The 25,100-nt window shown below is 38.2% G+C and overlaps 1 protein-coding gene across 2 annotated transcripts; it reads left to right on the forward strand.

Annotated features, from left to right (window-relative positions):
• The first annotated feature begins 318 nt into the window (after positions 1-318).
• On the forward strand, positions 319-24,051 carry dpp9 (dipeptidyl-peptidase 9). 2 transcript variants are annotated; one of them, XM_086091432.1, is made up of 21 exons: positions 319-461; positions 3,146-3,227; positions 6,691-6,929; positions 7,112-7,224; positions 8,763-8,936; positions 9,130-9,301; positions 9,379-9,489; positions 11,468-11,596; positions 11,689-11,750; positions 11,841-11,941; positions 12,741-12,918; positions 14,448-14,607; positions 15,400-15,479; positions 15,655-15,807; positions 15,907-16,042; positions 18,301-18,446; positions 18,550-18,696; positions 18,785-18,937; positions 20,177-20,319; positions 20,431-20,542; positions 23,147-24,051. In XM_086091432.1, the coding sequence occupies exons 2-21, from the start codon at positions 3,172-3,174 to the stop codon at positions 23,237-23,239; spliced, it is 2,658 nt and encodes an 885-aa protein (XP_085947558.1). In that variant the 5' UTR covers positions 319-461; positions 3,146-3,171; the 3' UTR covers positions 23,240-24,051. The 2 variants fall into 2 exon arrangements, with proteins under 2 accessions (XP_085947558.1, XP_085947566.1); XM_086091440.1 differs by having other exon boundaries at positions 9,133-9,301.
• The last annotated feature ends 1,049 nt before the right edge of the window (positions 24,052-25,100 follow it).

Genomic DNA, 25,100 nt, shown 5'->3' on the forward strand with positions numbered 1-25,100 from the left:
AATCGTGTGACTGCATAATATGGCAAACTCATTTGAATATTCACTTAATTTCGCAGCGTGATGAGAAAGGTGTACAAAGATTTCTCATTTTCTCACCAGGAGGTTCACTTAAAACATTTTCATGGCGGTCAGCATTCGTTCAAATCCGAAAGGTTGTAAACAGTCGGCCTAAATGTTGCGCCACAGAAAAATTGCAGAATAAAGAGTCACGCGTGGATTTGGATTAGTGACGCCAACGTTGATGACCCCATCGGGAGTGGCACAGTGCGTTTCTGAAAATGTACCGGGTGTGCACACTACAGCACATTCCGAGAAACGGTTCCGCCTCCTTTCCGCTCTGTATGCAAGCTACATTTTTGTGTGGCCACCCTGGGCAATGGCTACAACCTTTAGCTGTCCCAAAATATTGACAACAAGCTAATAAAGCCTCCTACTCTGTATAAAAAACAGCGCGTAGTTTGGTAAGTAATTCCCTTTATTATGTCTTGTTTCGTACGGGCGGTGTACAGTTTTTTTTTCTTCTTAAATACAAACACGAAACCGCTAGCATTAGCTGTCGGCCAGTTAGCTCGGAGCTAAATTAACGGTAGCAATCGTTAGCAAGGTAGCTTCGGAGCGCAAATGACAGAAGAGAACGGTGAAGTCAAATTCAAGGAAACGAGGATGTATCCATTCGCTACTGTCTGAAAACCAAGTTAGGCTTTCACCGCCCACTGCCATTAATCTGAGCGTTGCGTGTGGCAAATGTTCAACACCGGATCTAAATTGACCGGTGGTCCCGATGTGTCAGTAAATAAAATCAGAGAACAAAGATCTATTGTCGACAGCTTCTTCCCAACATCAGAAATGTTGCTGCAATTTAGTTTCACACAAACATTAAAGTCTACACGATGACTACATATTTTTTCCGTTGCATGTCAAGAAAAAACGGGCATTTACAATTATGGGGAGAATCTCGTTGGAGGTTCCCGTTTTCTGTCATTCATTTGAACCATAACACAGTATGTCACATGGCTTAGAAGTTGATTTGATCAGAAGTTGTGAACTAATAGTACCGTTGTAAAGTGTATAAAGAAGATAGATACGCAGATTGTACATTCGTTCATATGTTTCTTTTAATAGATCCTACTGTTAGTCACCAGGTGACTGCTGTTTTTTTTTTTTTATAAAATAATTACAGTACATGTTTGTTACCTCATCACAGCTTTGAGGGGGTAATAATAACCTCCTCACACGATGATTCTTCATTATGACCAACATTAAAATACTGTGGGAGTCTAGTTCAGGGGTGCTCAAGTTCGGTCCTCTAACGCGCCTGATTCATGATCGGGATCGGTATCAGGCTTCTGCAAAGCTTGCGGATTAGCTGATCATTAGGTTCAGCTGTGCTGCAGGAAGGACACATGGAAAACAGGCTGGATAGGGACTCTCGAGGACAGAACTTGAGCACCCCTTGGTCTCGTTGCTTGTTCATCAAAAATTACGTTTTATTTCAGACAGCAGGGTTTCAACCAGCGGTCCTCAACTGTTGTAACTATTGCACCCGCATTTTCCTTCATGCTTTTATAGAAATGAAGAACAATAAAGAAAATGTTTAATGTAAAAAAAAAAAAAAACAGCCTCTAAAAAAAAACTTGACAGAGGCTGAGCTGCATTGTACTTGTTTACAGCGTAAACTAGTGGCAAGAGCGCGCAGTAATTACACTTCCTGTCACTTACTTAATATGCCATGTCGTTGACTAAAAATAACTCGTCATCTCTGTGATAATAACGTGGGCATGTGATGTGATAGCGGATAATGATGTTCTAAAATGATATAGTCTAACAAAACATCCATATGCATGCACAGTTTGAACATGAACAGTGTGGTTAAATATAATTAAAATACATACATAAATATGATCAAATTAAACTGTATTGTAGGGGTGTGAATCTTTGAATTTCTCACGATTGGATTCTGATTTTTGGGTCTGCGATTCGATTCAGAATCGATTTTCGATTAAAAAAGGTTTTTTTCCAAAATGATTTGATTGACAATGATTTTTGCTTCAATCTATAGATGTGCAAGGAATTGTAATGATCTACTCCAGTCTGACTCGCTAATGCTAATTAGCGCGCGCGCTACTCGCGGCACTTTTATCACTCAAAAGAACAACTCCACACTGCAAAAAAAAACACTTTTATTGGAATAATTTGATTGTGACTTTTTCTTTTTACTCTCTAATGTGGCTGCAACTTACCAGTGTATTAGACTGCGTGGAACCACACTGCCCCCAAGTGTGCAAATTGGGTACAACATGAACAGCGCTCCAAATAAAGGCACACACAGAAAAAGGCAAAACAGTATAAAATAATTTAAATAAAATCGATTTTGGGACATTTAAAATTGATTCTGAATCAAACTAAATGAGAATCGCGATTCTTATGAGAATCAATTTTTTGGGTGCACCCCTACTGTATTGCATTTAAAAGTTGCACAAAAAGTACCTAAGTATCAAGTAAACGTTTGTAAACAAGCAGTTATATAAAAAAAAAAAATAACAACAAATGAATTAAAACTAAAGCTTAAATTAATTTAACGGAACTGTACTTAAAAGGTTGAAGACAGTGTAACATCGTGCACATTTTGAACATTTAGTTGCTGCAAATGATTGTCCTCCTAACACAATCATAAATGCACTTCTTCGCTAGAGGATCGAGTACATTTTCCCTTCATCAGTTTTCCTCACACTAATCCCTTCCCAACTCCCGATTATAAAGGAAAGAATGTGGAGAATTGCACGGACACTGTACTTTGCTTCTAACAGAGCTGAAAACAAACAGCGTAGTCTCACCCAACAGATAACCAAATGTAAAAAAAAAAAAAAAAAAAAAAAAAAAAAAAAAAACCTCTTTAACCACAATATTTGCTGATTCTTAGCCACTGTGCTGCATAACATCTTGGTGAAAGGTTTTCTTTGTGCCACTCATTTTTGTCCAGGGCATGTTCTTTGGACTGATGCAGCAGAAAACAAACCCGGGGGGGTGGGGGGACACACGCTATTTTTAAAGCTTAACTTATCTGCTTGGAGGAAGCAGACAATTGTGCGATTGTCGACGCTATTTGGGGAATTTCACCGCTGTACCTGCTGCTCACATGTTGCAGGGTTCCAGAGGCGCGTTGACCGGTGGATGCATAGAGTCAAGAAGGTCAAGCTTTGCGAGACTCAAGAGGGTATCTGGAAAAGGTATTGTGTCTCCTTTTGCTGATTCATGTGAAGATTGATGAACACAGTTGATCTAGTCTAATTGATGTCATGTAGTTACAGTGGAGCCTCTAAAGGCAAACGCTCTCAAATTTGGATAATTAGGTGTGAAACTAAAGCCTGGTACGCACATAAAGAGAATCAGGCTGTTTTTGTCCTGATTTTTTCCCCGTCCCGACCAACAACGTCAAACGGCCGACAATCTTATATCTTATAAGATTATTTTAAAAGATTATCTTTATGTTAGAGCTGTGTTAAGAGTGAATTTGTCCCGACAATTGGGTCCAAAACCAGTCGGGGCCGACATTCTTAAATAATGAACATGTTCAATATTTACGACGTGACAAACGAGTGCCCGTACATTAAACACATGAACTCATTCATTGCCGTTGACGTCAACAATTCTAAACTATTTCTATTAGTTTAACATTTTTCTACTTTTGTTAACAAGAGTATGAAAACCTATACTTTTTTTATTGTACATTTAGAACAGATATACAATTTGTGATTAATTGTGAGCTAACTAGTGAAGTCATGCGATTAATTACGATTAAAAAAAATTCATCGCCTGACGGCCCAAATTTTTTATAATCTTTAAGTCGCGTCCGGCGATAATTATTTTTAAATTGTAATTAATCTCATGACTTCAATAGTTAACTCACGATGAATCACATTTCTAAAAAATATATATAGGTTTTCATACTCTTGTTAGCAAAAGTGGGAAAAAAATCAGATAATGCAGAAGTCACTATCAACAAGAAAGCGATGAGAACTGTAGCTTTATGCTCTTTTTTTTTTTTTAAAGATTTTTATTTAAATATCACCCCTGGCTTTTTTATTTATTTATTTTTGTATGAACAAGTTTGTGTAGTGTTCACAATGTATTTGTGTATTGTTTAGAATTGTTCAATAAAGTTGTATGGGGGGAAAAAAAACAAGTGTTTGTGAAGTCACGTGTGATCACGGGAGAGCTTTGCCACGGACGACTGGATTCTTGACCAGTGGTGGAAGACCATCTTTATGTGTGTGCGGAGCTGTGATGAGATTATCTGAGCACCCCACATACATTACGACCAAAACTGTTAAATGCCCGATTTTTAAAAATCTTTTTGTATCTTTATATGTGGGGTCTGACTAAGATAAAACATCTTTTAAGATTTGAAAAATCCTTGTGTGTGTACCAGGCTTAAGTTTACTGTAAATCTTAGCTATGTTTGATACTAAGGGTGGGGATCTTTGAATGTCTCCTGATTCGATTCCGATGTTTGGGCCTGCGATTCGATTCAGAATCGATTTTCGATTATGAACGATTTTTGATTCAAAATGATTTGATTCACAAAGATTTTTGCTTCAATCTATAGATGTGCAAGGAATCGTATTGATCTACTTGCTAATGCTAATTAGCGCGCTACTCGCGGCACTTTTATCACTCAAAAGAACGGCACCACACTGCAAAAAAACAAACATTTATTGTAATAACTTGATCGTGACTTTTTCTTTCTACTCTCATGTGGCTACAACTTAGTGTATTAGACCATGTGGAACCACACTGCCCCCAGTGGCCAAACCGGGTACAACATGAACAGCTCTCCAAATAAAGGCACACACAGACAAAGACAAGACAGTATAAAATAATTTTAAAAAAATCGATTTTGGGCCATTTCAAATCGATTCTAAATCGTACTAAATGAGAATCGCCATTCTTATGAGAATCGATTTTTTTGGGCACACCCCTGTCAATGTGTATGTTGAGGAGCTGTTGTATCAAAAAGAGTTCCCTTCTCCATAAATAAGGGTTGGGATATGTTTATATTTTACTACGCAGTCATTTTCTCCTCTGCATAACGTTTACTAGATTTGGTTTACAACCAAACACTTCTAAACTTCTTTATAGCACCCCTAAACCTCTGATCCATTTGAGGTTTTCTTTCAGTAGGAAATGGGATGAGTATGTAAGGTGGGTCGCAGATACGTTATTGCACTCGCGCGTGAATATGGCAAAATCCCTTCATCCACGTTTTGAGTCCACGTGTACCGTTGTGACAATCACGCACTGAACAATGGGAACCTGGCATATTACCCAAAATTGACCTTAAGCAATCTCAAAATCAAAATACTGACTGTTCTACTCGGTTGGTTCCACGCTGCAAAAAGGACAGTATAAATTTTAAGGGGAAAAAAATTGTAAAATAAGAAAATTATTACTTCAAATAAGGAAAATTATCTGCCAACAGAACAAGAACATTTTACTTAAATTTACCTGTAAGATTATGAACAATAAGAAAATACTAGGCCCATATCAACCACAGCGGTCTTGAAAATAGTATTTTTAGACTAAAAACAAAGTCATATTGACTAAATAAATAATAATAATATTGATTAAAATATATTCACATTCATTTATTCATATAGTGGCCGGAAAGAAGAAAAACAAACTTAGTAAATATAACGAAACCACGAACTGATGATTTTAACAAGGAAAGAAAATGCTTACAATAAAGTGCTATATTGAACTTTTGTCTAATTATTTTCACACTTATACTTTTTCCATTTATCTTATTACTTAATTATGTAAGATCTTAAAATAAGAAATTCCACTTATGAAACCCCAGTTCAGGGCCTTTGATGTTGCTTCGCCATCTTAAAATGTGGAAAATGCTCGTTTTAAGCCTCACGGTACTGAAAACTGGCTGTTAACACTCAATGCCAAGACTGGTTGATCAAATAAGATATTTAAGTATTACGTATCTTAAAATAAGCAGAATGATCTTGTCTGACAATCTTATTTGAACTCATTCCCTGCTATTGACGGTTATAAACGTTAAAAAATAATTTCAACTATTTCTATTAGTTTAAAAAAATTCTACTTTTGTTAACAAGAGTATGAAAACCTAGAATTTTTTTATTATACATTTAGAACAGATATAAAATTTGTGATTAATCGTGAGTTAACTATTGAAGTCATGCGATTAATTACGATGAAAAAAAAATTCATCGCCTGATGCCCCTAATTTTTAATAATTATCTTGTCAGGCGATTAAAATGTTTAATTGTAATTAATCGCATGACTTCACTAGTTAACTCACGATTAATCACAAATTTTATATGTTCATTTTCATACTCTTGTTAACAAAAGTAGGGGGGGAAAAAAAGGTTAAACTATTAGAAATAGTTCAAATGAATTTTTGACGTTTGTAGCCGTCAATGGCAGTGAATGAGTTAAAAGTAAGAATAACTTGTCAGAGCAAAATAAGCAAATTTAGGTGAAATTTAAGAAATTATATCTTACTTAAGATTTCAGTTTTTGCAGTGCACTGCGCTACTGTGGCCGCCGGGGAGGTTTGACCCCTTAACAGGAAGTATATGAGCCGGGGCCCGCGCATGCGTACTAATAATTCCGATTCGTCTTATTTGGCACCGCTAATCCGATGTGTGAAATCTTCAGCTGTGTTACAGTTAGGATGGCGACTGTGGACGGCCTATCAGACAGCACAGAGGTGGTAGAGATGGAGGACGTGCCCTCTCAGTTCTTTGTGGAGAAACACTCGTGGGAAGGACTCCGTGACATCATCCATTGTAGCAGGAAGTACTCGGGCATGATCGCCAACAAGGCTCCCCATGACTTCCAGTTTGTGCAGAAGAAGGATGAAAATGCTCCCCATTCCCACCGGTTATACTACCTCGGTAAGTTTCATCAAGTTTTTGCATTTGTGCTTTCTTACAATTGCTCCCTTGTGCTTTGTTACCTCTTGACCCCAAGTCACGATCACAAATATGATCTCATGACATGAAAACAATGACATTTCTTCTCGCCTGTGGTTTTTAGTTGAAGGTGCCTTTTGTGTCTTTTTCTGTGCATTTATCAGGAATGCCTTACGGAAGCAGAGAGAACTCTTTGCTCTACTCAGAAATCCCAAAGAAGATCCGCAAAGAGGCTCTCTTAGTCCTGTCGTGGAAACAAATGCTTGATCATTTCCAGGTGAATTCCCACCATTCTTGGTTTGTGTAGCATCAATTGCAATCCTGTTATGGTGATTGTATAAACAGGGGTGCCTTGTGATATATAGATAGATATATATATATATATATATATATATATATATATATATATATATATATATAGCACTCTATGATGTGGTACTATAAAAGTGATTATTTTTATTAGAGGTGGGAATCTTTGACCGTCTCACGATTCCATTAAATTTTGATTTTTGGGTCTGCGATTCTATTCAGAATCGATTTTCGCTTAAAAATGATTTGCTTGACAATCATTTCTGCTTCAATTTGTAGATGTGCAAAGAATCGTCATGATCTACTCGAGCCTGGTTTGCAAGACAGAATGACAAATTGAGACATTAAAATGTCTTCTCTTTTTTTTTTTTTGCATTTATTATATTTATTAAGTTTGAATTGTAAGGAAAGTGTTCCCCCCCCCCCCCCCACAAAAAAAAAACAGTGTGTGGACCACAACTGCTACACTATGTAGCTAGCAAATTTTTATACAGTATATTCTGCCATCCCTAAGCAGAATGACTACAGTTTCGCAGACAACGGGCGAGAGAGAGAGAGAGAGAGAGAGATCTTTATTTTGCATACTTTTTTGACAGTCAATTTTTATAATGAATGAATTATTATTTAACCACTAGACGGTGTTAAAGATCACTGAATAAACTTTACATTTTTGCTCACAAATCAAAGCAAAAATTACGACAACCAACACTCGCATCTAGGAAAACTCGGAAGTTGGGCCACTCGTATTGCAAGGAATCTTCGCGCCCAATCAATCTGTAGCCAGCGTCAGGCAGGGGGAGGGGCTTTACTGAACAAACTGCCATGCTATTAGCATTCGCGAACGAGTCCGCGTAGAAGAAGAGCAAAGCGATGCCGGCTACCAAAGTGTGCCCCTTCGCTCAGGGCCTGTTTCCATGGAAACGAAGATTTGAAGGCTGGATTCAAAGGCCGTGTGAATTTGGACACCGGGTCGTGATGTGCCGGAAGTTATGTCATGCGGGACACAAATTCAGCCTTCTGAGGCTTATGAATTTGGACACAGCTTAGAGAAAATGGAGAGGGGGGCGGGGGGGGGGGGGATGAATGATATTTTTGATAGGTAGGTCCATCCATCAACTTTTAAAACAGCTCAACTTTATTTGCTATATAAATAAAGCTACCTTGCATTGCCTTGACCAATAAACAGTGATCGTGGAAAACGGTTTTGTAATACACTTCAATGCAAAATTAAATTCTAGCTGATTAATCTTTAGAATAATTGATTATAATTTATATATATATTTATACATATATATTATAATTATAATATTTGGTAGTGACAGCCTTAGTGTCAATTGAGTTGTACAGGTTATAAGTTTTTGATTTTTTTTTTTTACCATGGCCACATTATTTTTTTTCATTATCACAAAAACCTGGCATTTGAACAGGGTTATTTTTCTATGCATGTGTGTGTGTGTGTGTGTGTGTCTGTGTTGATGCTAAATGAGCATATGGTTTTGCTTGAAGGCGACGCCACACCAAGGGGCCTACTCACGAGAGGAAGAACTGCTGAGGGAGCGTAAACGCCTCGGAGCTTTTGGAATCACCTCTTATGACTACCACACACAGACGGGCCTGTTCCTCTTTCAGGCTAGCAATAGCTTGTTTTACTGTCGGGATGGAGGCAACAATGGCTTCATTGTGAGTAGAATGCTGGTCAATCATTTATCCTTTAATATCAGACATGAATCGAAGGGTTCGAGAGATGGCGCACGGTCTGGCCACGTGATTGTACAGTTCAACTTGTGGCGATTTTTGCCTTCTCATTCATGTTTTTCTTTTCTTTATTTACATATTCAAATATCGCTCTTCTCTTCCCGTCTTGCGGTTTTAGCAGTCGGCTCCTGTCAAGCCTGTGGAGATCAAGACCCAGTGCTCGGGAACCCGGATGGATCCAAAGATCTGCCCGGGAAACCCCGACTTCATCGCCTTCATTAACAATAATGACCTGTGGATAGCTAACATTAAGACTGGCGAGGAAAAGAGGCTCACCTACTGTCACAAAGGTGTGAACACGTACGATTGAATTCAATTTTGGTGACTGCATGACTTCATTTTCTTATTTTTTCTAACTCTTTTCCAGGTGTGGATAATGTCAAAGAAGACCCCAAGTCAGCGGGCGTGGCAACATTTGTCATCCAAGAAGAGTTTGACCGGTTTACTGGCTACTGGTGGAATCCTGCAGCAGAGGAAGGTCAGCGCATACAAGCTCAGATGGCAAAATTATTATGTTGGCCCTTTGACAAGCTTTCAGACTATACAGCGTGTACCTCGGAGTTTGAACATAATTGTGTTCAAAGTCCGAATTGTTCAACCTCCGAAACATTTTTTCCCATAGCAAATAATGTAAATGCAATTAATCCGCTCCCAAGCTCCAAAAACAGAAAATTCCTATTTTAATACATTTTTATGAAAAAAAAATTACATTTACAGTACAGTACAGTATTCAAACAATAAATAAAAATACTTTACCGTACCTGTTGTGGTGTGATGGCATCAGTGGATGATAAATGCTATGTTAATGCTAGCTTTAGTTCAGTGTTGAGTTTGTGTATTTTACATTGGGCATATTGTTAGACTACTGAGCGGTCCTTGCGTGCGTTGTTTAACGTCAGGCACGTTGTTGAACAGCTAAGGGGGTCCTCGTGCCAGTATTTACAGAAGTAGTCACGGTAGTTACAACGGCGCGATAATCTCCTTCCTAATTCCGCTGTGGTTCGTAGCACTGTATGTTTTTCTTTGCTTGCCACTGGCACTGTTGTCTTTCTTTGGGCCCAATGGCGAAGAAATTTGTCGTGGAAAAATCAAAATGCACTCGCGACCTCCGGGAGTTTTCACGATCTGACTGGAAATGAGCAGCGCATCGTCTCAACTACCGCAACGTGAGCATTCGGCATTGCTCGGCTTCACTCGGCTTCGCTCGTTTACTCGTTTTCAAGGTTTGTTCGGCTTAGCTTGCTTTGTTTGGGTGCTCGAACTCCGAAAATGAGTTCAAACTCCGAGGCATTTTTTACTCAGATTTTTGGGTTGAAGTCCAAATTGTACGAGTTCTGAGACGTTCAAACTCCGAGGTTCCACTGTACACTGTATTCACTGACGTCACGGGATCACCTCGTGGTGGGGCAACTTTCCAGTGAAGTCCGCTTTGCTTCTATTGAGTTTACATCGAATGTTCTTTTGTTATTGATAAATGCTTCCTCTAACGTTACTTGTGTAAGCAAAACGCATGCAGAAGATTTAGCTTAACACTCTTAGCAGCGGTACACGTTGAAACGTTTGGTTAGTGGAATCGATTGGATTACAAACATTTGCCGATACTGCCCGCACCGGACGACTTGAAAACGTATGCTCTAAGGTAGGATGGCTCTCAAAACACGGACATTCTTGCGTCTTCTGTACTGTCGGATTTTATTGATTGCTATGTGCATTTATCGATTGTGAATTCGAGGCGAAGAATCTCGGGTTATTTTTAAAGTAGCTATTTTCCCCCGAACGCGCTAGCTACTAGCGCTCGCTAGCATGTTACAACAGAAACAACATTGTTGATTCATCATTTATTTTCTTACACTTTAACAACAATTTCAACTTTTGGGCGGCTGGGAAAAGAAAATAAGAGACCTTAAGGAGGGTATTTGGAGAGATCTCAAAGTCGAACATCTTGACCACAAATCTATTTTTAGCCAGAGCTAGCCACGGCTAGCGGCTCACATATATCGCGATCGCACTATGCTAAAAGCATTTTTACCATCTTACAAATGACACTTACCTTCATCAAAATGGTTTGGTAGACTTTGTCGGTTGGAAATCCTTTTGATGTATCTTTGTAATTCCGGACACTTCTTTGCCGTTCCCATTCGACATTCCATGGACCGGCACACAATGTGGGGCAAATGACTGCATGTGAATACGATCTAAGAAGTTTCATTTCACTACTTTGTTCGCCCAATCTTGCACCCGTAAACGGCACCCGTGTGCACCATTGTGAAGCGGCAATGCAAAGCAGCACGAGCGCTCCTCAGCATTTGGTTGCGTTGCGTTGCTGGTCGTTTGCTCCACGAAAGGCCCGCTGGGTCGATAGGTGGGGGTCGGTGACGTCATGTGTATACCATGTATATTTAAAATTTGCTGCGCATACGCATGTCCAATGTGTTATTTTTTTTCCCCCCTCATAGACTCAAGTGGGGGTAAAACAGTGTTTCTGCTGTATGAAGAGGTCGATGAGACGGAAGTGGAAATTATTCATGTGCCATCTCCAGCACTGGAAGAGCGCAAAGCAGATGCGTACAGATACCCCCGAACAGGTCACTGCCGTCCAGCACATATTTTGACTACGGCATAGCACAAAAATCTATTTAGTGCTGCTTCATTAAACTTTTTACTTTGGGATTTGTAGGTAGCAAAAATCCACAGGCCACACTTAAACTAGCAGAGATCAAGACAGACCATCAAGGAAGAGTGAGTCACACTTTACTTGTTAGTTTGTCTTCAACGTCATTATCACCACACACTCCTAATGGTTTGTATTGTTTGTGTGCGTATCGCCAGATTGTGAGCATGCAAGATAAAGAGCTGGTCGTCCCTTTCACCTCCTTATTTCCAGGCACGGAATACATCGCTAGGGTAGGATGGACAAGTGACGGCAAATAGTAGGTGTTGATTCCGTTCTGCCAGTGATTCAGTGTGGTACGAGAGCTCCCTCTAGTGGTATGTGAAAGAACCAATGCCCGAAGTACAGTTCAGTTGCGTTTAACTTTTTAAGCGAAATGCATTTGGAAATGTTTATTGTAAACATTGATTTGTGTACTTTTTTTGGTGTATCTGTTATGTGCAGTGCATTTTAATAGAATCATTATTTAAGTGTATTTTGTTTTTGTTCTATGTTTAAGCAGTGTTAAAGTTTAAACTAACGTTAGATTGGCTTACAATAATACTAAATATACTTTGTAGGTATAACTGTATTTTAATGTTGGTCGTGAAGGTGGCACTTGCAAAGAAAAAAATGATATTTTTAGGTGGTACTTGTTATAAAAAGTTTTCATTTTACTTATATTGAAGTGCATATCAATGAATTTGAATATTGTGTAAAACTAATTATTTTGGTAATTCATCTCAAAAAGCGAAACTCGTATCGATCCAACACACACAGGTTCAATAGTTTTATTTTGTGTTACTTTGATGATATCTTACAAATAACAAACATTTTCAATCTTAAGAAAATATATTACATAAAAAGTCATCAAAATAAATGAATAGAAATGAGCTACAAATCATTTCCTTTGTATTGAGCAACTCAACGTAATATGGATTTCACTTTTTGAAGTAAACAGCCGAAACTGTTCTCTGTAACATTTGGAATAACAATGGCAAACTGCATATGTTTAAAATAAAATAAACTCCTCCATTCTGAAGAAGTCTTAAAAAAAAATTCTGCTCCTTCCTTTTTAGTGGCTGGGCAGTTTTGCTGGATCGCAGTCAGAGGAAATTGCAGCTCGTCCTGCTACCGCCGTCTCTCTTCATCCCGGTTACAGACGATACTGCTCAGAGGCAGGCCAGTCTGGAGGGAGTCCCCGTTAACACGCAACCATATGTCATCTATGAAGAGACCACCGACGTCTGGATTAATGTACGTGCCTCCTGTATTTCTTTCTACATGTGGTATTTGTACCTTCTATATGTGAGTTTTGTACAACACTAAACAAAAACAGCAACTACAAAGAAATGATACAAGTCATTAGTCACCTTGTTGACATGACTTTGTGATGCTAACCGGCCGCTAAGTGGTTTTTGACGAGACGGCTTGCACGTGGTGTTATTCATAGCCGCTTGTAAATGTCTACAAGCATTCGCGGCAAAATAACGTTTGCGGGAAATTTGCCGGTTACGGTAAAATAACCATTGCCTAAGCAATCACAAACTAACGCTACAACACAGTCTCTGTAGTAACGTTATGCTACTTTTTCTTGTGGTAAAACGTTATGCCCCTTTTTGTTAAAATAGTTGTCAAATGTGTAAAAGACATGTCAGTATTTTTTTTCTTCTGCTTCCATGGCCGGTCGGTCGTTTCCATTCACAACATTAGCACATGACTACCATGACCGAAATCACTGCCCCTTCGAGAGAGAGAAGGGCGTGGCCTGCTGCAGCTATTTACATAAGTGACACACCCCTAAAAGAGGCTGTTTTGAACAGAGCGTTTTTTGGCTGATTTAGGGACAGCAAAAATATTAGATCCAAAGTCAATTTTGACGAATGCATGTCAGACGTGCCTTTTACACATTTGAGAACTATTTTAGCATGTTGAAAAGTTGAATAGTATGAGACCTTTAAATTTCTATTAAAAATAAATGTTCAAGGAGCTCCAAGGGTTATCAGTATGTCTTAAAAAGTCTTTGTTTTAATGTCGAACAAAAACAATTTCAGATGGCTCCCAGGGTCAGCATGTGTAGATAAATGAAGGAAAACATGAACTTAAATGAAGAAAGATACTGAACGCTACTTGTGATGTTAACTGAAAATTCAAATAAATAGTTCCCTGAGTTTAAAATGGTTTTAGATTGACTTGACTAATCGTCCCGGCCTATTATCGGTCGAGTCCTAGACAAGATTGATAAAAAATGACAGTCTGTCAAAATTTGGAGTCTAGTTGGAATAGCCAATTTCAACCTTAATACAATACATTAAGAGTTTTGAAAATCGGATCATGGGTTCTGGAGGAATTGTCTTTTTGGGGAATATTTGTGTGCGATATCGCCTTAAACATCTCAACAAATTAGAGTACACACTTATGACCTAATTATTTCTCACCATATCATTTGACTTTTTCCCTTAATCTGCTATGCGGGGAAACCCATCTTCAATTGACTGGCCAGTTTCAGTTAATAAAATCCAGTAATCTTGTACAGACTGGAATTCCGAGGGGCCCTCCAAGTCGCCGCACAAAAATTATCGTGATGTTTCAAACAACGTCACTTGTTTTAAAAACACGATGGAAATAGCACGTATGGAAGGTCATCAACTTTGATAATTTTATTTGGCATTTGAAGTGTGCTTTCCATGTCATGTGGCTACTTCTAGTCATATCTATCTCAGATAATTGCGTTTGGCTGTCATTGAAATTTTAATGTGTCTGCATGTTTGTGCTTCTCCTCACAGGTCCATGATATATTTTATCCATTTATTCAAACATCAGAAGAAGAGTTTAGTTTCATTTGGATCAACGAGTCCAAAACAGGTTTCAGCCATCTGTATAAAATTACATCTCTGTTACAACCTAGCTGCTACAAGTGGACACAGGATTACCAGCACATAGAAGGTCAGGATGAACATCAAATCGCTTGCTGGTTTTGAACTCTTTGACCGCCAAAAACGTTTAATGACGTATGCTAAAATCCTAATGAATGCCGCCAATAACGTCAATTGACGTCAACTACGTTTTTTTCCCTCTCTCAATGAGCAGTGCAATGTCTTGTGCAGCACTGCCTTGTCATTGGGGTTGTAAAATCCCAAAACGGCCACTAACTATGGCCAGCAGATGGCAGCATTGTATCTCTTTTCAATGGGCTCCCGGTGTATGGAATTACAATGAAACATGACAAATCTGATGAAATAGAAAGTTTTTAAGGATGACGTGGATGATCAAAGCCTTTGTCACATTAAATCTAATTCACAGAGCGTCACTAAACAAAAAATATTAGTGTCAAAGTCACTGTTGTGCAGAAAATATATATTTTCACAAAAAGCTCGTTTTCTCCTTCTTTTCAATTTTCGCTCAATATCACTGAAATTACCTACAAATATTTTCAAATGATGGTTACTAAAGAACGAAATAAGGTAGAACCATACCTTTTTTTCTAATGAAAGAATGGAACGCGATTTTCCATTTGGTACCCACCATGTATATATGGTCAAAGCGCACAATATTCTGTTTGCCTTGAAAGATGAGTTAAAATACTCGAAATCAGCTGGCATTGTCGGGGTTGGTTTTTGGATAATGTTTGGCAGTCAAAGAGTTAAGACAGAATCTTTCATTGAAATTATTTTTTTTAAACTAATTACATTTTAGAATACCAAGGAACATGTTGATTATTTCATACTTTTCCAACAGGACAATTTAAATGTGCAGTCAAGGAGGAAATTGCATTGACGGGTGGAGAATGGGAAGTGCTTGCCAGACATGGGTCAAAGGTAAGACAATATACGTACATCTTGGTTTGATCCATACAAACGCAATTTTACATGTTTGATTGATTGAACGTCTCCACCTGACTTTCTCCTAAGAAAGAATCGACTACGATAACACAAACTTGACTGCAATTGTTAATTTTGGATCACATTTCCCCACCTTTTCTCCTTTTATTAGATCTGGGTGAATGAGATGGCAAAGTTGGTGTATTTCCAAGGCACCAGAGACACTCCGCTGGAGCATCACCTCTATGTGGTCAGCTATGACTCACCAGGCGATGTGGTCAGACTAACCAAACCTGGCTTTTCTCATAGCTGCTCCATTAGTCAAGTAAGATCGCTATTATTAATATTTGTCTTGTTTTCCTTGCCATCTTTTGCCGCGTGTATATATGACATTGCGTGCTGCATCTCCGCTCTCACCCGGCAGAACTTTGAGTTTTTCGTCAGCCACTACAGTAATGTGAGTACGCCTCCCTGCGTTCACGTCTACAAGATGATCAGCTCGGAAGGCGATCCGTTACACATAGCACCCGAATTCTGGGCCAGCATGATGGAGTCACCAGGTAAATAATAGCCGCTCTTTCAGCTTCATCAGCCTGTTCCAGATATTTGAAATTTTCCATTTACTTTATGATTTAATATCGAATAAATAGGTGTGTAGTAAGACTTGGATTACGTTTATGGTTGATTCGTAAGCTTCGTAGATTCATTCGTAAGCTTTATCTTATCAGATTCTTCAAGATTCATAAGCCACATTTCTGTTTGTAAAACTGTTATTAAGTTTGGACTATAAAATGTCGCAGCCTTGTGATGGAAGCACAGCTGGCTCAATCAGGCTGGTATCAGTGTCATAGTATTGGAGCATTTGTTTATTTAGCTTTTAATTTAACTAAAGTAGGGCTGGCTTAAAAATAAAAATAAAGATTAATCAAATCATAAAATTCGAAAACGATTCATAAAACCATAACTTGATAATTTTACTACATTTTGTTACCATAAATTCATGTGAAAATATGTTGAATTTTTTTTAAGCTCGCTGTTCACAGGAGTTTCTTACATTTACAAAATATCTGATTTATTGCACTATAATTTAGAATACCATTTAGAATCTTTTAAATGTATATTTACAGTTGAATAAAATAGAAATGTAATCTATAAAAACTTCTGAATCAAAACTCAGCCAGAGGTACCAGTGTCATAGTATCGGGGCATTTTTTTGGTCGCCATTGAATAACTGACACTATCATGGACCTTATTTTGTTACGGCCATATTTTTACTTTTACTTTTACTAGTTTTACTTTTGTGCTGTTTCCACTTATTTTGTTTCTTTAGTAACATTGGCCGTTTTCTTATATTTCAATGATCTTTCAAATTAAGAAAAAGTAATATTTTGTAGTGATGCACGATAATGCTATTTTCATTTCATTTTATGTCGATAACGATAAGTAAGCCGATAATTGTTTGCAAAATTAACTTGAATACAAATATACTTTTGAGTCCTACTATAAGTCCAACATGTACAAATACATAGAAAAGTAAGCTGAATTCTATTGATATCTCTGCTTCAAAGACAACCGGTAATTCATTTTGAGTTAACATTTTGGGGAGACACAGTAAAGAAAGCCCACACTGGCGACCATGATGCATCTTCTGTGAACATGACGTCGTGTGCATTATGATGTCACAAATATGCGACACTACCATAAGAGAGGGGAGGGGTTGAGGAGTTTGGCACAACTTAAGCCACAACCACAACTGATGTCTATTATTATCAGTGGATTTCTTTATTATTTGGTTTATCTGTATGACATCAAATTGGTTGATAATTGCAGATAATTATCGGCCGTGATATTATCGTGCATCCCTAACATTTTGTGGTTGCGCTCAATATACAAAATGTCCTTCCTTTTTCTGTCCTCTGGTCGTTGAATCGGTGGAGGCTGGTGTCTGTGGATTTCGCTCTGCTTCATCTATCCTTCCTTTGGTCTCTTGAGGTCTCCCTAATTTGTTGGAATTTAGATGTTTCTGGGGTTGGTGAAAGACTCTGGTTGGTAACCCGGTGGGTAGTAGGTAATGTCTGGTCGGTGATGGATTTCACTTTCCTTTCTTTTCTTTGATCCTTCCTCGGGTCTCCTGACTACCTCACGACTCTAGCTGAATTCTGAAGTATTCGGTTTAGGTGAACGGTATGGGATTTTTAATAGGTTTTAGGTGAACTAATGAGTACACGCTCACACGCACGCGCACACACACATACATACGCACATGCACATACTCACGCACATACAAAATAAAGATATAAAAATAAATAAAATTTAATTTTAAAAATCGGTAAAATTACTGAATGAACAATACTGAGCTCTCTCAGAATAAATTTTTTTTTAAAAAAAATACAAATATATATATATACAAAATTTGAAGGTAAACAAATAAACACCCAGTCTGAGGATGAGATTTTCTTCAATAGCTGCTCAAGTGTGAAGGTTGCATAGCCGTTTGTGACTTCAATTTTGGAGCAATCACTGGAAGCGGGACAAAGTGTAGCGAATTTGATTATATCAAGGACTATGCTAGGCTATTGTTAGTCTCATGAGCCCCCTCCAGACAATTTTGACCATCTAAGAGCACAGTACTTTGTGTCAAAGTTGATTGTCATTCACTGCTACGGGGACAAACAGCTTCCGTCTCATGGGATGCATTTTTCAAATGTTTGTGTTTTGAAGACCTTTTCTGCACTTGACCACCCACCACTGGAGAAACAACACATTTATGGTGTAGCACAGAAGCGAGCTTTTGACGACGCATTCATGTGTCTGCCAGGTTGCCCAGGAGATTACAACCCGCCTGAGATATTCGACTTTCCCGGCAAGTCCGGCTTCCAGCTTTACGGGATGGTTTACAAGCCTCACAACCTGCAGCCCGGCAGGAAGCATCCAACTATTCTCTTTGTGTATGGAGGCCCACAGGTTTGTGCCGCCATGCTGCGTTGTTTTGTCAAATGTTTTTTTATGAGGTACTTGCTTGTGGTCCTGAAGGGAAATGTGTTTTGTTGATTCTTTGTTTTCTCAGGTGCAGTTAGTCAACAACTCCTTCAAGGGGATGAAGTACCTGCGCTTGAACACGCTGGCCTCATTGGGCTACGCTGTAGTTGTCATCGATGGGAGGGGGTCTTGTCAGAGGGGGCTCGAATTTGAAGGCGCACTTAAAAACAAAATGGTAATCTGATTTTTTTTATTTTAAAAAAACTCTAAAGTTAGTTGGCATGCGTGTTATTTTAAGGACCACGCTGAATTGTTTTCCTCAGGGTCAAGTGGAGATTGAAGACCAGGTGGAGGGCCTTCAGTATGTGGCCGAGAAGTTTAACTTTGTGGATCTGAGCCGTGTGGCCATCCACGGTTGGTCCTATGGCGGTTTCCTGTCTCTCATGGGCCTCATCCAGCGGCCCAACATATTCAAGGTTAGGCCTGAAAACTTGGGGTTGTTGATGCGGTTCTGCCACATTTACGGAGTTGAAAACCAAACAAACAAAACAATAAAACGAATGGATAACGCAGCGTGTCTGTATATTGGGTATGAAGTAGAATTATATAAAAAAAAAAAAAAACGAGATTAAAGTCGTAATTTTCGGACAATAAAATTGAAACAATAAACAATTGAACATGCTCAAAAGTTTAGAACAAGTCCAATTTAAAAAAAAACTGTAAGTGATAGTAAATTTTAATTTTACTCTAAAGCATATATATTGTACAGTGTTCCCTTGTTTTTTTAAAAGCAATTTTGCATATATCTTTTTTTCAGTTTGAATTTTTAAACACCAAACCAGTCTTTCTTTTCCAAAAACGCGCTGTTCGGATCATTAATGGTAACGGATACAAGGATCATACCCAATATTTATGCAATTAAAATCCTTAAAATTGAATGAATTGGTGGACTATAACCACCTTAAAATTATGTATAAAGCCCATCACCAAATTTTCCCAAATAACTTGCAAAAAGTTTTTCCCCTAATCCAGCGTATAGAACAAAACAAAAACATTTAAAAAAAAAAATGCATCCAGGGGTTCAGTTTGTGTAAAAATCTAAATACCTCCATCCATTTATAGCTTCAAAAAATTTAAAATATATATTTTATTGAATTTACTTTTTTATTAATTTGTAGAATTGTTAATTATAATTATGTTAGTGGCAGATGTTATCAGTTTTACTTCTTACCCCCCACCCCCATTAGATTTTTTTTAATGTATGAAATAAATAAAAACATAAAAAAAAAATAATAATAATAATTAGAGAAATGTGAGAAAATGTAAACGCCTTTGAGAATAAATAGTGTGATGATGATTTTTACAGCTTTAAAACATTTATCATAAATAAAATAAAAATAAAATCTTGGATTTCACTTCTTGCGGGTATTTTTTGGAATGTAACCCCAGTGATAAATGAGGGAACACTGTACAGGTATATCCTTTATTTTTGATTAGTGAATGTTCGTAAAGTTTTAGTTGCAATTGCTGCCCACAAGGTGTCAGTGTTTGACAAGGCGTCCAAACACTGGAAAAGATGCAGACAAGGAATTTGTGAAGCTGAGCGGCACCAAATGTACAACCCGACTGTTCCATAACATTGTTCTTGTTCTATATTTATTTTTATTTTACATACTGCACCAGACCACTACATGACCGCATTGCGCCTCTGTCAGTTGGCCATTGCAGGTGCCCCGGTGACCGTGTGGATGGCGTACGACACGGGCTACACGGAACGCTACATGGACGTGCCTGAGAACAACCAGCAGGGCTACGAGGAAGGCTCCGTGGCGCTGCATGTGGACAAGCTGCCCAGCGAGTCAGTTGAAGCCTTTTCATATTGCACGTTCCATCTGTTGGAAGATTGATGTGGCTGTGAATCGCCCTGGCTTGCACATGTTGATCGTAGGAATCGTAACTGTCTTTCCAGGCCCAACCGTTTGCTGATTCTACATGGATTTCTAGATGAAAATGTGCACTTTTTCCACACCAATTTCTTGGTGTCACAGATCATCCGTGCTGGGAAGCCCTATCAACTTCAGGTTACTATATCACACTCACAATAACTCATTGACAATAGAACAATAGGCAATTATAGGGGTGTTAAAAAAAAAATCGTTTCGGCAATATATCGCGATTATTACCGTGCACAATTCTCGTATCGATTCAATATCCAAATCGATTTTTAAACATCAATTTTTGATGGAAATATTCAACAAAACATCTTACTTGTGGTTAGCTTTTAAACCAAGAGTGCCATCTAGAGGAGTAAAAAAATATCACAAGTGTTTCATGACGCTTCATTTGTCTGTCTGTCTGGTTAGCTGTTTAGCTAGCTGGCCCATTTAAACCAAGAGTGCCATCTACAGGAGTCAAACAATATCACAAGTGTTTCATGAAGCTTCATTTGTCTATCACTACTGATTCGTTTTTTCAAAAATTTTAATTAAAAAAAAAATCGCAATAATCGACTTATAGATTCATATCATGATTAATCGGTATCGAATCGTGACCTATGAATCGTGATACGGATCGAATCGCCAGGTACAAGGCAATTCACACCCCTAGTAAATTACTTCTTTTTTTTAAACAAAAAGAAAAAAATTAAATGTTTGATAATGATTACAATCCAATCAGATCCAATATAACAGTTGTTTAAAAGTTTAGTTAGAACTGCACTGCATTTTAACATGGATGCTTCCTATCGTTAAAAAGACATGGGAAACCTGGGCAACCACGGCAATCGCGACCTGTAATGTTAGATAGTCTCGTTTTGTGTAATGTAAAAAAAAAAAAAACATTAAGAGTTTTTTTCAGGGCCTACACCGATGACGATTGTTAGTAGTCAAGGAGGCCGATAACCGATATTTTAAGCCGATATTCACTTTTCCCAAAATGTAAAAATACTTGAAATCTTAAACTTTCACATTTCTTTGCTTTAATGTTGAACAAAAATAAAACGTTCGGAAGGTTCCCAGGGTCAGCAGCATCTCTTATGAAGTTAACTGAAATTTGAAATGATTAGTTTCCTGAGATTCAAATGGTTTTGGATTTACCTTTTATCGGCCGTCAGATTTTTTGAAAAAAGGCCAATACCGATATTCGTCGAAATGCCCAATATTGGCTGTAGCGTCGGTTGAAATAATGAAGCTTTACTGGTGGTCTGAAGTTTCCTTTTAATTCTCCTTTCTTTGTCTCATACACAAACCTCTTACACCGTAAGAGCTGCAAAAAAAAAAAAAAAAAACATGACACCGTCAATCAGACATGTTCACATTTCCTATATACAGATCAAGTCTAACTAATTAAACTCAAAAGGTAAACACAAACATAAATCTATTTAAAGATAAGCTCAATTATTTACCTTGTTGCCACTTTCAACCCGGCGAAGTATCTGAAAATGTTGGATTCGTCGTGCGCGAAACTGTTTTTAACTCTTCAAACGTCTCGCTCTCTCGATCAATTTGCCGTCTCCTACGTCTTTCTCCCTTTGCGCATTCCTTCAAAAATAAACTTCCGCCCAAAAAGGACGTTAGAAAATAAGAAAATAACATTGACAGAAATTTAGCAAATAAAACCTAGCTATCGCTAGTAAATATATAAATGAAAATTTGGTGGAAAAATTTCTTGGTTTAATCAGAATTGGTACCGTATTTTTTTTTATGGCTGGTCTTGCGACTCGTACTAAGGTGCGACTTGTATATATTAAAATCAGACTGGCACCCGAAATGCCAGTGTTGTTGTGAATGTTCCCTAATCGTGTTGACTTTCCGTGCATTACTGCCACCTTTTTTCCAACGGTGGTAATGCACCAAAAGTATTTGGGAACTGCCAAAATAAAGTAGAAGAAATGGAAGATAAAGAAGTAGTTGTCATGGCAACTAACATGTAATGGAAGTTAGCTTTCGCTGCTAGCATGCTACCACAACAGGGATTTACAATTTGCAGTTGCAAAAGGCGCAATCATTGGCCAAATTCTAACTTTTAACTTTAATTGGGCATCGATTTCTAGTCAAGGTAAGTCGTTTTAAACTAAAATGAAGGAAGCGCAAATTGTGCCTTCAAATTCCAGCCAGTGCTAACTTTTTATGAATACCGTCATGTTTTTTTCTACAAAAGTTTGACAGGATGCACTGAACTCATTCACTCCCAGCCATTTTCCCTGAAGCAACCCCCTTCGCTCCCGGCTGTTTTACATGATTTTGCAAGGCTCACAGAATATTGTTTTTGCTATAAAAACATAGAACCTACCAAAAGAAAGATTCGAGTCTCTTTCTATGTTTCCGTTTGGCAGCAATTAGCATTAGAATATAGCTAAGTTTCATCATTATTCACAAATCTATTTAGGATTGTGAGTAATTGCTGGGGGGTTTTTTTCAACATGGCCCTGGTTGATCTCTTTTGCTCTGCTGCCACCTGCCGGCCGTTTGTGTAAAAACTACCATTTCTTCAAACCGTTCTTTGCAGTTGAGGCTTCATCAAAGCCTTCTGTATGCTCTAGCATAAAAAAAAACATAAAACACGTAAAAAATACGTCTTTGGGACCCTTCAAACATTTAAAATAGAACGCATTTATACGTTTTTGGGAGCGAACGAGTGGCAATTAGTTTGACCGACTTCATTTTTGTTCTGCATCTTTGTCGCAGGTGTACCCCAACGAGCGACACAGCATCCGCTGCCCCGAGTCTGGAGAACACTATGAGATCATGCTGCTGCACTTTCTACAACAATACCTCTGAAACGACACAAAATGTCCTCCCGCCCGACTGGACTCGCGCTTGCTTGTCACGCCTCCTCCGATCACAAACGTACACTAAAATCCAGCCCCCCCCCCCCCCCCCCCCCAGTGGTCCGTTGCTCTTTCACTTTTTTGCTCTCCTTTGTGTGCAGTGTGTGCTGTAGTTGACCAGCGCAGAGATTCGCCCCAACACAGACAAGGACATTTGAAATAGTATATGCGGATTCCGTATCCTGCTCTCACCCCCCCCCCTGCCCGCGTTCAAATTGTGTGTTTTACCCCACCCGTGTCGGCTAGTAGGAAAGAGGTGACAGTTCACGGATGTTCAAATGGAAATGGACGTACATAGTTGCACACAGTTGATAATATATGTGTTCAGTCGAGTTTTGTTGCAAAGCTGAACAGAAATCTCCATAGAAAATGTGAGTGGGTGTATGTAACGATGAAGTAACGGAAGAAAGGCTCTTCCCGTGTCCACTTGTTTTAAGTGTTTAAAATAAAATATTTTTATGAATTTTTATTATTATTTTTAATGAAAGCTGACAGAGGCTAACTCATTGCTGTTTTCTGTCCCCTTGCGTTGCATTGTTCGAGAGATCCGCTTGCCTTCGAAACACATAATTTATATTTGCCAAAGTACCTCTTGACTTGATCAGAACGGTATTTGCTTTTCCTTTTTTCCGTTGTTTTTTTTTTTTTTTTTTTAACTGTGATACAGCCGACAGAAGGTTGAGCACTGGAGGCTTACAACAGCTTTGTACCACCAGAATACAATTTGTACATGACAACGAATAAATGGATGAATCAACCGGCGAGCTTTTTCTTCTATTGTGCTGTTGGGAGTACGTCGTTGAATTGATTTGTGTTTACACTCGAGCGAGCCTCGCTCGGCGGATATCTGTTCAGAAAATGCAGCGCTCGGGTCACGTCGCAGATGTTTGTTCTTTTGCGGCGAGGACAGTTGCCGTGGCAACGTGTCGATCATAGGGGTGCTGATTGCGGCGGAGATGGAAATGCGGATTGAGAGCTACGGGCGCTACATCGGTGCGCTTTTATAGTCAAACTGAAACTGCACAATAAAAGGATGAAACGCATAACTAGTGTTACATGAAAGGCAAGGCAAGGTTAAAAAAAACAAACGCCTATAGGCATCAACAAACAGTAGTTAAATTCAGAGCAAAGAAGAGAAAACAAAAGTAGGTTACAAAATTTACTTAAAGAACATACACTGACGATGTTAAAACAATAGACGGCAAATTTTAGAAATATTTAGCGTAAGGAAATTTAACTCATTCACTGCCAGTCAAAAATTCATTTGAACTATTTCTACTAGTAAAAACATTTTTCCACACTTTTGTTAACGAGAGTATGAAAACCTATAATTTTTTATTGTATATTTAGAACAGATATAACATTTGTTATTAATCGTGAGTTAACTACTGAAGTCATGCGATTAATTACTATTACAAATTTTAATTGCCTGATGCCCCTAAATTTTACTATTTTTGTCTTTCTTTTTTTAAACGCGTCAGACGATAAAACATTTTAAAATTTTAATGAATTGCTTGATTTCAATAGTTAACTCACGATTAATCACAAATGTTATCCATCCATCCATTTTTTTAACCGCTTAGTCCTCACAAGGGTCGCGGCACAAATGTTATATCTCTTGTAAATATACAATAAAAAAAATTATAGGTTTTCATACTCTTGTTAACAAAAGTGGAGAGAGAAAATTTTATAGAAATAGTTCAAATGAATTTTTGATGTCTATACCTGTCAATGGCAGTGAATGAGTTAAAAAACAAAACATGATTTAAAAATGTTTAAAAGACCTTAATCGGAGGAATGAGAAAAAATCA

Source organism: Leptonotus elevatus, chromosome 1 (assembly GCF_054856555.1).
Source record: "Leptonotus elevatus isolate MCC_2025b chromosome 1, RoL_Lele_1.0, whole genome shotgun sequence".
NCBI lineage: Eukaryota > Metazoa > Chordata > Actinopteri > Syngnathiformes > Syngnathidae > Leptonotus > Leptonotus elevatus.